The 18,223-nt window shown below is 34.2% G+C and overlaps 3 protein-coding genes across 9 annotated transcripts; 2 read left to right on the top strand and 1 right to left on the bottom strand.

Annotated features, from left to right (window-relative positions):
- The first annotated feature begins 2,609 nt into the window (after positions 1–2,609).
- On the top strand, positions 2,610–4,350 carry LOC142538815 (putative indole-3-pyruvate monooxygenase YUCCA5). The gene is made up of 3 exons (XM_075644109.1): positions 2,610–3,306; positions 3,427–3,798; positions 3,905–4,350. Exons 1-3 carry the CDS (start codon positions 2,644–2,646, stop codon positions 4,145–4,147), a joined length of 1,278 nt encoding a protein of 425 aa, XP_075500224.1. The 5' UTR covers positions 2,610–2,643; the 3' UTR covers positions 4,148–4,350.
- Positions 4,351–4,755: 405 nt separating this feature from the next.
- LOC142539310 (monothiol glutaredoxin-S10-like) lies at positions 4,756–10,310 on the top strand. Of its 7 annotated transcripts, XR_012818861.1 has the most exons (7): positions 4,758–5,231; positions 5,382–5,455; positions 6,256–6,330; positions 6,714–6,740; positions 7,040–7,142; positions 7,615–7,655; positions 9,248–10,301. XR_012818861.1 is itself a non-coding variant. In XM_075644694.1 (6 exons), the coding sequence occupies exons 1-5, from the start codon at positions 4,948–4,950 to the stop codon at positions 7,111–7,113; spliced, it is 528 nt and encodes a 175-aa protein (XP_075500809.1). In that variant the 5' UTR covers positions 4,756–4,947; the 3' UTR covers positions 7,114–7,142; positions 7,615–10,310. The 7 variants fall into 7 exon arrangements, 5 of the variants coding, with proteins under 5 accessions (XP_075500809.1, XP_075500808.1, XP_075500807.1 ...); XM_075644694.1 differs by lacking the exon at positions 5,382–5,455 and adding an exon at positions 6,888–6,955 and having other exon boundaries at positions 4,756–5,231; positions 7,615–10,310; XR_012818862.1 differs by lacking the exons at positions 7,615–7,655; positions 9,248–10,301 and adding an exon at positions 6,888–6,955 and having other exon boundaries at positions 7,040–7,388.
- A 3,299-nt stretch (positions 10,311–13,609) lies between these two features.
- Positions 13,610–16,202, bottom strand: LOC142539309 (tetraspanin-20-like). The gene is made up of 6 exons (XM_075644690.1): positions 15,904–16,202; positions 15,485–15,584; positions 14,761–14,841; positions 14,582–14,686; positions 14,128–14,316; positions 13,610–13,984 (listed from the first exon to the last, which is right to left on the bottom strand). The coding sequence occupies exons 1-6, from the start codon at positions 16,119–16,121 to the stop codon at positions 13,913–13,915; spliced, it is 765 nt and encodes a 254-aa protein (XP_075500805.1). The 5' UTR covers positions 16,122–16,202; the 3' UTR covers positions 13,610–13,912.
- Between the last annotated feature and the right edge of the window lie 2,021 nt (positions 16,203–18,223).

The following is an 18,223-nucleotide window of genomic DNA, read 5'->3' as shown; positions in this document are numbered from 1 at the left end:
TTTTTGCCAAACAATGAATACGTTATATAAAGTTATGTATTTTAATTTATTTTTTAATTTTTTTCTATATAAGATGAATTGAAACAATTAATAATTGTTAAAATCGAAAGATTGGTTTAGAAGCACGTGAATAAATAATCTCAACAATTTCGTAAATTAATTCGGTTGGATTAGCAACACTCAATCGTAATTATTGTTAGTTGTTTTGATATTTACAACTGTCAATCACAAATTAATTTGGTTTTGAATCAAGAAGGATTCCATTGGAAGGTTTTGGTAATTACAAGCAATTTGCAACAACTCACTGCGACAAAACTTCATGGGATCGTTGTTCATTACCGAGCATGAAGGATTATGTTAAATGTCTTACATCGACTGTATTAAGTACTTGATAGTTGTATTTATAGAATTAAACAATTATCCATCTAGAATTAGTTTTTAGGGTTGAGTTAAGCTAAAGTGTCAATAAAATAAATATATAATGATGTATTAATGAGTAAGTTATACTATGATTTTGTAAGTTCATGGTAGTATTAATCACGCACACGAGTGTAATTTGGTTGCCGCTGGTTTGAATTTTGGTCAGATTCGACATACTATAATGGTGATGGATAGATATTTGTTTTACCCAATTTTTTCCACAATCCTACGAACTCAGTTTTAGGATACAAAGTCAAGACATTTACATCTAAATTTTTAGATATTTAGTTAATTTAAAGTGTGTTTACACATACAATTCAGAACAAATTATAGAAATTAGAAAATATGGATTTTATAGAAAAAAAATAAAAAATATGTCTCATGTGATATGACATCACGAATCTATATTTATGAGATGAATCGACCTGATTTATTCTTGTAATGAAAAGTAATGTTTTTAGCATAGAGAATAACAATGTTTAATGAGTCGTGTCGAGTAGAAAATACGTCTCCTAAAATTGACTCGTAAACAATATGGTAAGAGTTTTCATGAAAAATTAAATAATCTTAAAATAGAATCTGAGATATGTTTTTTTTTTTTTAATAGCATAGCACTATTCACTAATAATCATTGCAGAAAACAGAGATATTTTGATAGGGCAAGTGGGCAACGTGACTGTAGGGATGAAAATGTGTAGTACGCAGCGTGTAGCATCGCTTCTCAGGTATGGGCTTCGTGGGCCGACAAGTTATGGGTCACGATCCCAACGTGGGGGTCCAGTAAGGAGTGGGTGAAGTTGGTCGTCCCCATCAGATTTTGAGCTTCCACTCCACGTGGGCATCAATTCTATTATCCTAGTCAGATTTTCCCTTCTGCCAGGTCAGCATTTTAGATATTTTCCGAACTCCTCATTGGGTGACAAGTTGTCGCTATTAGAATCATTGGAAGTAGACATTGTCGACTTTAAATTATCGTGTCGTTCAACATATATAATAGGTTATTGACTTTATTTTTTTATTTATTTTTTTGTCACATTTTTATAAGCAGATTTTCGATCCTTAAAAAACAAGGTTGGTTTTGTGACATATATTGTTTATTTGCTAAATCAAAAAAAATATTCATCTCCTTTACATACATACAACGTTCATGTCTTTCATAACAAAAACTCATATGACATCTTCTCACTGATCACTTTGTGAGACGAATCTTCTATCTGACCCATAAATAATATTATTTTTTATGTCAAGCACATTATTTTACACTCTAGATATTGACCGAGATAACCTATTTTTCAGAAAACCTACTTATCTTAGATTTATCCAATTGAATATTAGAGACAATTAATGTAAAGTAGATAAAACCTCATGAGATATGCTTGCTTTTTTAAAAAAAAAATTAGCAAAAAAAAAAAAGTGTACGAATGACATACAATAAGTAATAACAAAGAGAATATTTGACAAAATGATATTTGGTTGACCATGAATTTGAAATAAAACATTATCAATTTTCAACTTTTTGTCTTTGTTTTTCTTATATGTTTGAAGTTCGTTTTTAAAAAAAAAATTTGAAAGAAAATGTACTTTGGCCTATTGGACTTTTTACCATTTGAATCAAAATTGGATAAGCATTTTATGACCTTGATGAGTTGGTGGTTAGCGTGAAATGAAGAATGTTCCATATTATAAAATAATATTAACATAAATGAGGAGTTACGTACGCTTTGTGAATGTGTAAAAATGATGATTGACAAACTTTCTCTCACCCGCATATGCAGAGGTGCAAATCAAAGACCCAATTTGCATTGAAAAATGCTTAACTTATGTACTAGCGCGAATGAAATTAAGGATGATATCATGAATGAAACTACACATATTTCAATCTAGCTTAAAGAGTATTTGGGAATAATCTTTATAGCCACTCTTACGTTATTTACGAATATTTCTCTAATATATCATTCAAGTATTTTTGTTTATTTAATTTTTAAATCATAGTTTTAGGGGAAAACCATAAAATATTTATGGTCAAAATGTTGAATATAATATATATAGTCAACATCGAAACATCGTTTTAAACCAAAAGAAATATCCCCTTCACTTGCATGCACCTTTCACATGTAATAATGCACAGTCCTTCTAGCTATTTAAACCCCTCCACCATCCATCTTCTCTTCTCATTCCAAAACAACAAACAGAACTTGAGAAACTAAACTACAAATTGATCGAATGAGAATGTGTAATCATACGGATAAAGATGATTCGTTGCCCCGCAGATGTGTGTGGGTGAACGGCCCTGTTATCGTCGGCGCAGGGCCGTCGGGACTGGCAGCTGCCGCCGGACTGAGGCAGCAAGCCGTCCCGTTCGTGATTGTAGAACGGTCAGATTGCATAGCATCTCTCTGGCAGAAACGGACTTACAATCGCTTGAAGCTTCATCTCCCGAAACAGTTCTGCCAATTGCCGAATTTCCCATTTCCCGATCACTACCCTGAGTACCCGACAAAGAATCAGTTCATCGAATACCTGGAGATGTATGCGAGGAATTTCGACATAAACCCGCAGTTTAATGAGTGCGTGGAGTTGGCGAGGTACGATGAGTCGTGCGGGTTGTGGAGGGTGAGGACGAGAGTCTCTGCCGGCGGGTCTGAGGTGGAGTATATTTGCCGGTGGCTGGTGGTGGCGACGGGGGAGAATGCAGAGCGATTGGTGCCGGATATCGAAGGTTTGAAGGATTTCGGTGGGGAAGTGATTCACGCTTGTGATTACAAGAGTGGGGAGAGTTTCAGGGGGAAGAAGGTGGTGGTTGTGGGCTGTGGGAACTCAGGCATGGAGGTTTCTCTCGATCTTTGCAACCATGGGGCCAAGCCTTCAATGGTTGTTCGCAGCTCGGTAAGCATAATTATAGAGAGAATAAAATATTCAAATTTTGTTTGTTTTTGTTTTTGAAAAAGCGCTTTAATTAAGAAGTATGTCTCACAAATTATTTCTTCTGTATGTTTTATACTTCAGGTTCATGTGCTGCCGAGGGAGATATTTGGGAAGTCATCGTTCGAGCTTGCAATGTTGATGCTGAAATGGCTACCGCTGTGGGTGGTGGACAAGATTTTGCTTGTTTTAGCATGGATGATTCTCGGAAACGTCGAGAAATACGGGCTGAAACGACCATCCACTGGACCATTGGAGCTGAAGAACACTCAAGGGAAGACTCCAGTTCTAGACATTGGCGCACTCGAGCGGATCAAAACAAGGGATATCCGAGTCATCCCCGGCATTAAGAAGTTCACGCGCGGCACGGTCGAGCTTCTTAACGGCGATAAACTTGAGATCGATTCGGTTATTTTGGCAACTGGATACTGCAGTAACGTCCCCGTTTGGTTACAGGTAATAAAAACATCTTAACCTATAACAGATCAATATATACTTGTTTAGCATTATTTGTTCTTAAATATTAGAGTTTGTTTTCTCAAGTTCTTGTCGTTTGTTGCAGGAAACTGTATTATTTTCCAAGAATGGGTTTCCAAAATCTCCATTACCAGATGGATGGAAAGGAAAAGATGGACTATACGCCGTGGGATTCACAAGGACAGGCCTATCTGGTGTATCCGCAGACGCCACCAAAATAGCTCAAGATATTGGCAGTCTCTGGAGACATAATTTGAAGCATTATAAGAAGCAAAAAGTGCCCATCCACAGAAGATGCATTGCAACCTTTCAATCAAAGGGGCCTTGAAATTCTTTCTAATAGGCTTCCTTTTTTTTGTCTCTCTCATTTTTTTTTGCCAAATAGAACAAATATAAAATTTGAAAGTTAACTATTACAATAATAGATAATGTAAAACCAAATATTTGTGAAGATTTTCAGATAATAGAAACCGTATATCAAATATCCAAATTTTGAATTGTTGGCATTTCCATTACTGATGGTTTTATAATATATATTGGTGAAAACTTGTGTGAGACGGTTTCACAGGTCGTATTTTATGAGACGGATCTCTTATTTGGGTCATCCATGAAAAAATATTACTTTTTATGCTAAGAGTATTACTTTTCATTGTGAATATCGGTAGGGTTGACCCGTCTCACAGATAAAAATTCGTGAGATCGTCTCACAAGAGACTTACTTTTGGAGAAAAGGATACATCCATCATGGAAACACATGACAATAATATCTAATGCAAAAGTTTCAAAAAAAAATATGTATAACCATCTAATGAATCAAATTTGTGAAAGATATATATCATTTGAATTAAATATGAAAAAATATTAAACATTGGTGACAAATTTTTTGACTTAATAAAATAATAATTATGATAATGCGCTGAATGTGGTATTAAATTGTTGATCCCATTCTCAAGAAAGAAAAAAGATCAACTCACGTCGTTCTTCTCTCTTCCTCCGCGCGTCATAAAACCCTAATTCCCCAAATTTGCATAACAATTCTGCAATTAGATAAACCGGAAGCTCTATAAATTTTCAATTGGCGTAACGAAGACGTAAAGGGGCCTAAAACTTCAGCAGAATCTCTTTGTAATGGCGTCAATATACGGAGCGTCTCAGCTCGCAAGGGGCTTCGATTCCCTCTCTCCCGCTACTCCTTTGCGTACCCAATTCGCCGTTCTTTCTCGCTTCCCAAATGTTGTTTCAACTATTTTCTGGGGCGATTACGTTAAACTTTGCAAAACCATTTCAAGAAATTCGCAGCCCATCAACATGCGGGCGATGTGTTCCGCGTCATTCGGACAGGGAACGGAAGACGCCGTCAAGAAGACCGTAGGAGGAAACCCAGTTGTCGTTTACTCCAAACCTTGGTGCTCGTAAGTGTCCGTTTTGATTAGTATTGATTTTTGTGTTAAGAACATAATTTATTTGGTTTCTTTTACACGATGAACTGCGATTTTTATGAAATACCTTTGTCGATTTTACTCTTCGATTGTAATTGAGCTTATTGAATTTTATGGTGGAAGGTTCTCATCGGAGGTGAAGTATTTGTTCAAGAGTGTTGGCGTCGAGCCATTTGTTATTGAGTTGGATCAATTAGGTATTACTTTAGCCTTCTCTTTCCCTTAAAGATTTTTACTCTGAAGTACTGTTTGGCATAGAGGATGGGATGACCAAATTATTAAATGTAAGATAATTTATGTAGTGTAATTAATTACACAATGTTTGGTGTAATGTTGAGTGAGGGCTATGCGATCAATGTTTATTTTATCATCCACACTAAACGGTACCTAACAGAACTGAATGTGTATCTGCTTTGGTTAATACTTAATCTGTGTGGTGCTTGCAGTTTCATTTTTGCTTTTGCTTACATTTCCTTGAAAATGATTTCAATGATCTGAACATCTGTTACATGTGAAAAATAGTTAAGCACGTGGATGACTTTAAGTAATTCCAATCTGGATAATTTCAATACTTACGCTTCACAATGAAATGCTTAGCGATTTCTTTTATTCATTTTTTGAGTACGTAATGTTAAAAGACATGCTTCCAAACAAGTGAGATGGAGCTGACATGATTTGCATTGACCTATTTCTTGGATTTTAGTTCAATTTGTTTGCTTGAAGAGCTTAATTGGCAACTCATTTATTCCAACGGGCCTTAATCCACCAGTTTTCAAATTCAAGTTTGTTTCCTTCTTTCATGGTCGACCCATATAATCGTGTCCAGTAATTTCCCAAGGCATTTGTCGTATTCTTCATTGAGTAAAGAGGAATGAATTGTCCAACCTCAAAAGGTTTTATGGCGAGAGTGCAGAAATGAATTCTGTATCAAGAAAATTAATGTTAGATGTGAGCCCAAACAACTGGTGGTGTTTCATGAAGTTTTTCTATTGTTCAGGCCCTCAAGGACAAGAACTACAAAAGGCTTTGGAAAAGCTAACTGGACAGTCAACTGTTCCCAATGTATTTATAGGTGCGAATGATCAACAATTAACATTATTGTGATTCTTTCAAAAAATTTGTTTATACAATTCAAAAGTGTTTTATTTCAGTTTGTGATGTATAATTGCGTTTTAATGCTAAATACTGGGTATTAGCTATATTTATGTGAAAGAACAAGAAGTGCCTTTTCGACCAATAATTCATTACTTTCAGAAAGATTATTGCATTGGATTTAATTGTTCGTCTGTCTTGTAATTGAATACTGCGAGGAACGATTGATAAGTAATCATCTTATTTGATTCTTGAACCCATTATGGAGTTGCAACTAGCATCTCTTTTGCTTTTGGTTATCCTTGTTTATACAATATATATTGAAGTTTATCTATAACCAATATATTTCTTTTTCTTTCCCAGGGGGCAAACATATTGGTGGCTGTACAGGTATCCTATTATGAACATTAAGTTGATGGTTGCAGTGTTCCACTTCGACTAAATTTTTAGATACTTCCTGAATATAAAATTTAGAACACAACTCCTAAGTTCTTATGTTACTGGTGAGAAAATAAAATGATTATAATTTATACACAGGGTAATCACTGAAATAGCAGGGACTTCTAAATCTTATGGCGTGATTAGCTCAGTTAATGCCAATAATGGTAGTGTCAACTTGGTGAAAATAATCACCTTAAACGAATGCTATAATGACCCCTGAATTTTTTTCCTTATTCTATTTTGGTTAGATACTGTCAAGCTGCATCAAGAAGGAAAACTAAAGCCTTTGTTGGCCGAAGCTGGTGCGAAAAAGTCAGAGTAGCCTCTTGATCTTCTTGTTGTTGTGTACAGGTTCTACTCGTTCATTGTGAGTTCTAGTAGTTCTACAGCAAGATATACAACCATTTCTCCTTGGATTTGATATAAAATTGTAGTATTATGTTTGTGCCTAGGTTTCATAACTATGGAATTCTTTTATCTTTTCAGGACAATGTCTTCTTAAATGACTAAGTTAATATTTTTTCTGATGGATACACTCTTAACCATGTGTAATTTTTCCACATTTATTGGAGCTATTGATGACCTTTTTTTCAATTATACTTGATATTATTAAGGCTATTCTTCAATCTTTCAAGCCACCGAACAGGTTCTGTCGCCTAAATGTACTCCTTATATTTCATTAATATTTCGTGTCTATTTGGATCCTTCTGTGGTGGTCTTCTATTCTTCACTGCTAGAAGATGCCTCAAAAGCTAAGATGTAGATATGATGGAGATCTATGTGTCTGTTCTAAGAGGTTCACAAAATCTTTGTTCTTCTCCAGCAAATCAATGAAGATAAAATCAGTTGACCAATGTGGTTGAAGTACATTCTTTACACTAGACTGGAATGTCATCCTATCATTTCTTTTTGTATTAATTGTTTATTTTATTATGAATTGATGTTAAGATTATTGTGATTTATGATTTCCTACTCATGCACTGCAAGAATAGTGCAAAATGTTCTTTTACCAGTAAGTGCTTTATACTATATCATCTAGTTCATGCAATAATCATATCAAGATTCTTAATTTTTATACCAAGGTGACTGTTACGATACGCCTTACCAGTTTGTAGCTATGTATTTTTTAGAAAATTAAAGTGATTCGTAAGAATCGTATTTGAGACCATAAATCTGCAATTATTATGAATTTTTTGTGGTCATTTGCTCTTATTTGTGTTTCTAAAATATTTTCTTGTGTACGTATAAAGAGATATTGACACTGTTCTAAGTAAAATTCATGTAGAAAAGAAGTGTTGTATTTTAGGCATTTGTTAATGGACATAGGCTATGGACAAATCACATTTCTCCTACCATTTCACTGAATTGTTACCATTAATCATTTATCATGGTATCGAAACGGGTCAATCCTGCCCTCTTAAAACTTCACATTGATCATTTTATATATCTCCCATGGTTCACTAAATCTAACTTGTGTACCCGACGTTACATTTGTTGCCACCATAAATCCAGATGCAGCAGATGTCATACTGCAGGTTGTTCAAGCCGTGTAATGATTTTGCATCATGTTGTTTAAAATGCTGTTTCTTGAAAATACACCGAGCAGCCAATTCTTATTTTTGTAATTTATTGACTACACATCCATCATTGCTGTGTTGAAATTGTTTATTCGAAGGCCACAGTTAATGGGAATTCCAGGCCAAGTAATGTAATGCCAGAGTATGGTTTTGCGTTTGAATTTGGATTCTACTATGCCCTGATTATTGTGTCCGTCGGAGACTCGGAGGTAGTGATCAAGGGGCTGTTGCAACGTCTAAAGGGAGAATTGGTGGGGGGGATCCTGAGGCCTGAAAGCCGGTAAGTGAAGATGGCTAAGGCGGTGCTGGTGATGAGCTAAATGTGTACGGATCCCCTGTAAACATTCTAATTGGCACGCAACCCCTTGAATTATTTTAATAGGATCAACGGTTGTTATGTATTTAAAACATTAGCTCATGTGCCCCTGATCACCACTTTGTCATTTTTTTACACCAACTTCCTAGAATGCCCTCATATATACGATATAGTCAGTGGCCTCTCTTCTTCTTTGGCTTCTTCTTCATCTTCAATTTACCAGTCAAATCTTTGGGTAGAAGCTCCCATGAAGTCCAAATCCTGCAAAATTAATGCGACCACCAAGCCCATGGGCCTTTTTATTTGAGGGGTTCTGTTGATTCAATGGCTGCTGGTGGAGTTGACTGCGTTGGTAGAGGAATTGTTCCATCGAAACTTCGGAAAAGATGAAGGATACTATATCAAATGATATGTAATGGCGCGAATCTGGGTTTTTGTATATGAAAAATGTCGGCTTCATATAACCACACATGTATTTTATCCTCTGCCTAGGGCTGGGGCTTACCGGAGTGACCACACTGAAATAATCTGGATAAATTTTATTTTGAATCCTTTTGGCACAGGTAGTAGAGACAGGCAGAGGTGACTGGTGACGCAGCAATGAAGGAAATGGAGACCCCTTTTGCTGTTCTTGATCCACCAAAAGCCACCGACGCTTCCATTGAAAAATCCATTGAAAATAATGTTCATTCCGATTCTAAGGAGTGTGCGGAAACTGAGGTAAATTGTGATTTTAAGGATTCTGATTTGATCTCCAATGGGGATTCAAAATCAGAAATGAAAGTGAAGGAAACTGTTGATAATTTCAAAATTAATGAAAACATGCCGTGTGTGTATAAAGTAAAAGAGAAAAACATTATGACTTCTAGTATTTGTTGGTAAGGGTAATATCGGTGGCTGAGCTTCTGTTACAATTGGGGCTGGCGGTCCAGATGATGAATTTCGTAACACTTGAACTACGACCACATCTTTCTGAGTTTTTTGAAGAAGTTGAGGGGAAGAAACACTAGCTGGCCCAGTTTGCAACAGCTGTCCAGGAATTACAAGTGGAGGCAGCATCGTTTCTGCAGGAACTGAAACAGATGCCCCAGTAACGAAAAGTTGTTACAGGTTGAGAAATTGTCTGCCAGGATAAGGTTGCTGGCCCAGGCATTGCATTAGGAGGGTTAGCTACTGAAGGTACACCTGCATTGGCCAAAACTAAAGTAGAGGAAGGGGCCAAAGTGGGAAAATTAGAGATTGGCGTAGATATAGGGATAGTGGATGTAGGGGCAATCATTGGCAATAGATTGGGCGTCCTTCCAGATGCTAGTGGTGAAGGCTGCAGATGATGAACATTCAAAGACAATGTTGAAACAGGTCATGACGTAGAGGTTAGACCAGCAGAAGTAGCATTGTCTATAACCATGGAAGGGTTATATTCAGAAAAATTAGAACTGGGCAAGCTTGATGCTGACGAAGAGAAGGGAAGGGAAGAAAATTAACATAAATTATGGTGATGTATGGAAATTTATTCCGATGTATGCTTCAAAATGTTGTTTTTACTGTTATTTTTTCCCCAAAATTGGTTAAAGTATACTTCAGATTTTTTTGGAATCCAAACATTACAATGGATACAGAAAGTTCTTGCTCAAGTTCTTGCTCCAAACATTACGTGTATATGTATACGTGAGCTTTGGAATATAGTCTTGAAAAGTCTATTATCACTCACAATCGTGAGAGGGACCCACAATAATCTCCCCCTTCCGATCACGGGGGGAGGACACCTCCATATCAGCAACGTCTCGGCAAACTACAAGTTTTTCCTTCGATAATGTATTAGTCTCATTTTCGACTCCAATACATCACGAATCTGATGATATCTCAAGTTTATATGCTTTGACCATGAGTGAAAAGTGTAATTTTTGCTGAGATGAATTGCACACAATATAATATATATTTTTATTGCTCATGGCCCAACTTCTGTAGGAACTTTTTCATCCATGAGACTAAATTCAAGCTTATGTATTGCAATATACTAAGCCTTTTAAGTCGAAATGGCAAAACATTTTTGCAATTTAGATTGTCATCAAATCACTCTTTCTTGAGATAATAAACCCGAAAATAAAGAATAAACTGGACATCGAGATTTACATGAAAAACCTCTAAAAATTATTAGGGTAAAAATCACGGGCAAGATGAAAAGATTTTTACTATAATATTTTATGGTGTACAATTTACTCACTGTGTTTCCAAAGAGAACACACTTTCTTAATACAGGAGAATAAACACCTCACAAATCTTATAGAACTAAGCACTCAAATGCTATGTATGAGAGGAAACTCGAAGGAATGATGATTTGAAATGAAGGAATGAGGCACTTATTTATAATAGAATTTCGATGTGTGAAATCGCATATAAAACGCGTTCCGTCTGAGCGCATCATTTCATTTCAAAATTCTTTTACATTCATTTAAAATGTATACCGGTCAACTTGCATGAAATGAATGACTTGCCGACAAATACAACTTTATCATTCTCAAAGTACATACTCGGAAAATACTTCTAAGATACTTGAAAATACATTTAACTGTTGTCCATTGTTATTTTCCAGGATTAAAAAAACACGACTAACAACACCAATTGCATGGCGATATTTGACATCGTACATACATACCATAAACATACATCAAGCTACCCATACGGATGCATAAGACATTCTTTATCTTATGTTTATCTTTCTCACTTGTGGATTTTGTTTATAACTAAGTTTGAAGTGTCCTGCAAGTGGAGAGACAACAAGTTTGGCATTGCTCGTTTTAAATATCTCAAGAGCATTTTGTGTGTGTTCTTCTAGAGATAACCACAACTTGTTTTTCTTTTTGTCACGAATAATTTTCATGTTGAGGATTTGCTTAGCCGAACCAAATATTTCATGGCAAATGATTTACTAAGCTCTCGCTTGATCTTCTCAATCTTTAAATCATCACGGCCAATAATTAATATATCATCGACATATAACATGAGAATAACAAAATCATTGTCGGAGAATTTCTTAACAAAACGACAATGATTGGAAGTAGTCTCATTATACTCATTAGTTTCATATAAGCATCAAACTTTTTGTACTATTTCTTGGCGTTTGCTTAAGCTCATTTAAATTCTTTTTCAGTTTGTTCTTCGAGTTGCTCCATATAAATTTCTTCTTCCAAATGGAGGAAAGCCCTGCCCTTTTTTCACGTCAAGTTGTTCAATCTCTGAGTCCAAACTGACAATTATCCCCAAAACAACTCGAATTGAGCTTATCTTTTACAATAACTGAAAAAATTCTAATCAAAGTCAACACCTTTCGTCTGATTAAATCCCTTGACAACCAGTCATGCTTTGTATCTTGATAGTAAGCTATTCTCCTCTTACTGAAATCCAAACAATCATTTGTTTTTCAAAGCTCTTGTCTTTCTGTAATTTCACCAAATCGTAAATGTTGTTCTCATGCAAGGATTTTATTTCATCTTGCATAGCACTTCTCGATAGTTTATTCTTTATTTTTTCCTCATGTGACGACACTTCTCGATAATTTTCTAGCTCACTGACATAATATATAGTGGAAGGTTGTTTGTCTCGGGTGGATGTTCTTAAGTGAGCTCAACTGATAATTTTGTTGTGTTCTCATCAACTGGTTCATTCTTAGTTAAAGTAGGATCACTTGTCTGAATATCTAACGTGTATAATAGATGGACGAACCATACCCAAATCAACTAGATCTTCATTGCTAGAATTTGGCTTCTCTGATTTTTCAAAATTTACAGTGGTCCGATTTTCTAAGTAAACTGCACACCTCTCCTTTTATAACATTCTTCTGGACTTGGATCTCAAAATCTATACTCAAACTTTTAATGATTGTCTCCAATAAAAAAATACATTGTCTCATTTTTCTGACAAGTTTAGATCCTTCATCTTTGGGAACATGCACAAATGACATGCATCCAAAAACTTTCAAATTCTTACATGAAACATCTTTTTTTTCCATACTCTCTGTGGCATATCGTGATCCAGATGAACTGAAGGCGAAAGAGTATCAAGTCAACAGCTAATCTCATATACTCCTCAAAAAAGATTTCGGCAACTTTGCATGAGAGAGTATACAACGAATTTTGTCATTAGTTGTGCGGTTCATTCTCTCGGCAACTTCATCGTGTTGAGAATTTTTTTGTTCTGTCTTTTTAAACTTGATCTCATGAGTTCTACTTATTCCTCAAATGACCATAGATTCACCACCATTGTGTGAATGAATCATTTCATTTTCTTGTCGGTTTCTTTATCAACTGACACATTAAAAAGATTATAATAACTTGAAATATGGTATTTAGTTTTCAAAGCATAAGCACACCTTTCTGGAATGATCATCAATGAAGCTAATATACTAACGAGCATCACCCAAACTTATAACATTCATAAAAAAAATATCAGTATACACCAAATCCAACACAATAACTTTTCTAGATGGGGGAAAAGTTTTAAAATGCACTTTGTGTTGTTTTCCAGCCAAACAATGAGTACATACCTCCAAATTGGTAAACTTCAGACCGTGAATAATTTGTTTCTAGGAGAGCTTATGCATACCATTCTGGACCATTTGTCCAAGCCACGTAGGTCATAGTTGAGTTGACGAATCATCAACCACATTTAACATTCAATTCTCCCCATAAGACACAGCCTCCATCAAATAAAGAGAACTATATTTCTTTCATCTAACAACCACCAAAGACCTCTTTGTGAGTTTCTATTTAGCTTTACCAAAGTGGTGAATTTCAAAAACATTCCTCACATTCATCAGATGCAATCGGCAACCGACATCAGTAATTGAGTAGACATCCATTCATGCCTATAATTTTACACTTCGCATTATTATTCATCTTCGCATTACCAAACTCACCATCGGTGTAGGTAGAAGACACGTCACGATGAGAAATAATGTGATATGAAACACCAGAATCAACTACCCAATGAGAATTCTGACATGTGAAATTATACATCTAATAATTTTGACTATACTCAAATTGTCACTCATTCAATTTATAAAAAATCCACAATATCCGTCTAATTTTCAAATTTAATGCAGGGCATTAACCTCGTGTGTGTGAATACTAACAAGAACAAAAGAGTAACTTTCAGCACAAGATAAATAAAAGAATACTTTTTGTGACAATGGTACACATGCTTACATTATTTGACAAACATAGAACCACTCATTGTCTCGAATCAGTGGATGAGTTGTGGTTAAGTAAACTAGGCTTCGCATCACCACCATGCAATTCATACTGCAACAACAAGTTCATTAAGAATTTAAATATTTACCCAAAAATAAATTAAAAGTACAGAAAAACGAATTACTTACAAGCATATGAACAAAAATAAACACTCCATAGTATCATTATGGCAAAGGAAAAAATCAAACATATACCTTTTCTCTCATCCTCGAACTCCATATATCAGAATCGCCTCTGGTTGACCCGGATGCTTTGCCTGAATATGAATGTAAAAGAGGTTCCCTTATTCTACTCCTACGATCATAATCTATCTCGATGTCGTCGTCATCTCTCTGACTCGAAACTGATGATCTGATTATTAAGGCAAAAAGTATGGACAGCACCTAAAAAGGAAAAAAAGGTAAGCGTAGTCTATGACAGGTAGCCTACAGTTTTGTTTCCACGTATATCCCTTTTCTTAAAGTAGCAAGATGTGAATCAAAATCAATCAGAGATAACAGAATGTACATGCATTCTAACATACAATGATTCAACTGTAACAAGTATTACAATCCCAAGGAGTTAGATATAAACGAGTAGTCAAATTTTGCTGCGGACTTATATATCTTACATGTCAAACATATAGAAAAAAAATAGACAAAAACATGCCTGTATTACAACAACAGCAATGCCAACCCACTCAAACACATCCATGTTGCTTTTGATGAAGGCACACACACTTTCAAGTTCTCCAGTGGGGTCGAAAGGAAGCTTCTGAAAAAGTTTGGGTTTTAAAGGAAAAAAAAAAGGTAAAAGAACACAAGCACCAGCATGAAGACGTTGATTACCTTCTGCCACTGGTGATCAAGTGAAATAAAAGCCACCAAACTTACTTCCAATAGAACAAATACTGTAGTCAGTAAAGCATACTGGAAGGATTATGGGGTCAAGGATACATGGTATGACACGTTCAGAAAAGCTCACAAACTTCAGGTTATGCAGTATCACGTCTCAAAAAAACTAGCATGATTTAGAAATAATGGATCTGTAGAAGCAAAGTGTTTTTAACATCATCCATTTCCAATTATGTAAAGAGATTTTTCTCAGCTTTATCTTTACCTCCAAAACATACTTAATTTAATCTCTCTTTCTCTCAAACATTCATAGAGACAAAGGAGCATTCATATTTATCTATAATCCACATACTTCCCGGCAACGACAAAAACTCCATATTTTCTTTGTTAAAAGCACCAACTATCCATAATCTAATACCCGGTCCATCTTTTTTATAATGAGAACTTTGTAGTCTCGCCATCTCTCCAATTCAATCCTTCACATGATTCTATCAAAAAAAGTTACCAATAACGTGATCTACGAAACTGCAAACACCATGCATACGACATTCTTGGCATGCTTCACATTCAATAATCTTAGATTCCTGTTAAAAATATCCAAAAATCAAATGGAATTCTGTCACAAAGGACATCTGTAGATATAAAATGAAAAAAAAAAATTCTTAGTTTTGTCCATGTCTATATGTATATTACATGGAAGATCTGCGAAAAAGGATACAAAGCAAAGACAACAGCCATTGATTGCTTCGGCTGCAAAGTGGCCAATGCAAGTAATGCAACAAATCAAAATCCCAACTCCCATAAATCCATATACAAACCTGCGCATTATATCAAACAGATGGATAACCATTGACTAATAGCTAAACAAACTTAAATTTTTCATGAGCGAACCAAAATTTTGTGTAACTACATTCGAATTTATTTTCCTTTGGAAGGATCAATTCATTCTTGATCTCCACCGCCTTCAATCGATAAATCGTACCGATTTGACGATTTCACAATATAAATCTTAAAAACCCAGCGAAATCAACTAGAAATGAAAACACATTTCAAGATCGAATCAGAAACCTCAATAACTTGATACGATCAACGGAGGAAAATTCATCGCTATTAAGAAAATGAGCAAATCATCAGTACCATGTCTCTGGGAGGGACCGAAAATCAAGGCCCAACACATTGTGGTTAAACGAAACGGCGGCCAGCGGGGGCGGGAAACTAACGTCTCCGTGGTGGCGGTACCATTGATCAAGCATGTAACCTGAGTATATTATCATCGAGACACCAATGAATGTTTGCAAAAAATTCAAGAATTTGAGTATGAATGCCAGAAATGTATGGCAACATGGGGTTCGCATATCTGATTTCTCTTCTTTTTTCTTCTAACGAGATACAAAAATTTCAAATTAAAGTGATTTTCAGGAACCCAATGGGAAATCTGCCCCCCAAAAAAAAATTTTGGTTTTGACTTTGAGTAATCAAGATTATATATATATATATATATATATGTGTGTATTATTAATAAATATTGTTTTTTTTAATTCATGTATTAAAATTGCACTGAGTCTTTTATTATTTTTTTATTATAATTATATTTCAATCTTCATCTAAATATAAAAAAAATAAACTATAAAAAATAATATAAATTAAAACAGACATGACACCAAAAATTAGTTATTTTAAGTCTCTCAAACTTAATAATATAATAAAAATGTATATTATTCAGAAAATAAATCATCCGACACTTTAAAAATCTTATTAACTATGGACACATACATTTTGATTTGATTCAACTAAATATTTGAAATACTTATAAATGATGAACTTTATACTTTGGCAAAAACTTGTGTGAGACGGTCTCACGGATCGTATTTTGTGAGATGAATATTTTATTTAGATCATCCATGAAAAAATATTACTTTTTATGCTAAAAGTATTAATTTTTTTTGTGAATATCGGTATGATTGAACCGTCTCATAGATAAAGACTCGTGAGATTGTTTCACAAGAAACCTACCATTATACATTTGTTTAGGGAGGGCACGGGTCGGATTATTGATGTTTTGTATTTTTATATCCGAATATGAAATAATCGGGTACTCGACTCTTGTATTAACTATTTTTTAAAAAAAATATTAAATTATATTTATAGTTTTAAATTTATTAAAATATATTTAAACTAGAAAAATAAAAATTTTAGTATATCAGCATCACCAACTAAAATATATCTAAAAAAACATGATTTTATTTTAATTACATTTATAATGTTTAACTAATCAATAGATTAAATTAGTCAAAAAATAAACTTGTTTTTTTTTCCTTTTTATTTCCAACCTTTTCAATTGTAAATAAGAACTTTCCTCACTCAATTTTTTCACAAACACTATATTTTTTTATCCTTTTTTTCAATTCTGAATCCAACAATTTTATCTTCTTTTTTTAAAAAAAATCCCAACTGATAAAACTTACAATCAATTTTGATGAATTGGTTTCCCATTCCTATGAAAAATTCATATTCAGAAAATTTCAACATTTGTCCCCATAATTTCAATTTCCACAAATTTATCAATGAATCTGAATAATGCTCATGAAGATCTGTTTTATATTTATATCTATATTATTATTATCTATTATATTAAGAGTGAGATATGATAGTAACCACCTAGGGGACACCAACTTTTCTTCCAATTTTACCCTTATATGATACTAATATTAACTTTTGTTTTTTGTTTTTTAATTTCAACACACACTTTTATTTTTATTTTTTTTATTTCAACAATTCAAATATCAATTTAGTCCCTCCATAATTTGTCAAATTTCACTTTAGTTCATCTATAATGATAAAAAAAAATTGTACACACACATCGGGTGTGCAAATCAACTAGTTATTATTAAGTGTGAGGACATGATAATAACTACCTAGAGAGGACACCAACTTTTTCTTCCAATTTTACCCTTATATGCTACTAATATTACAGTTCTGTTTTTTTTTTCAATTTCAACACACAATCTTCCAATTTTACTCTTATATGATACTAATATTACACTTTTGTTTTTTGTTTTTTTTTTCAATTTCAACATACACTTTTATTTTTATTTTTTTTATTTCAACAATTCAACTATCAATTTAGTCCCTCCATAATTTGTCAAATTTCATTTTAGTCCATCGATAATGATAAAAAAGATTGTACACACACGCATCGCGTGTTCAGCGTAACTAGTACCTAATTATTTTTAATACCCTTTCACGGCTCCCTCCCCTTTTAGATTTTCTCCTCCAACAATAGTGATAATTGGTTTAGACGAATCAAGAATGGTTGGTCCATAAGAAACTTGCCCCGAGAAAGAGTTTGTGACGCCTATAATCTAATATTGTTTCTAAAATTATGTAATGTATGTTTTATGGAATCAAAATTTAATTTTTAAAAACTACTCATTACAAATTATCCGATTTAGTTGAA

Source organism: Primulina tabacum, chromosome 3, assembly GCF_025594145.1.
Source record: "Primulina tabacum isolate GXHZ01 chromosome 3, ASM2559414v2, whole genome shotgun sequence".
Taxonomy (NCBI): domain Eukaryota; kingdom Viridiplantae; phylum Streptophyta; class Magnoliopsida; order Lamiales; family Gesneriaceae; genus Primulina; species Primulina tabacum.
Note: the sequence above shows the minus strand (reverse complement) of the source record. Positions and strands in the feature narration are given on the sequence as shown.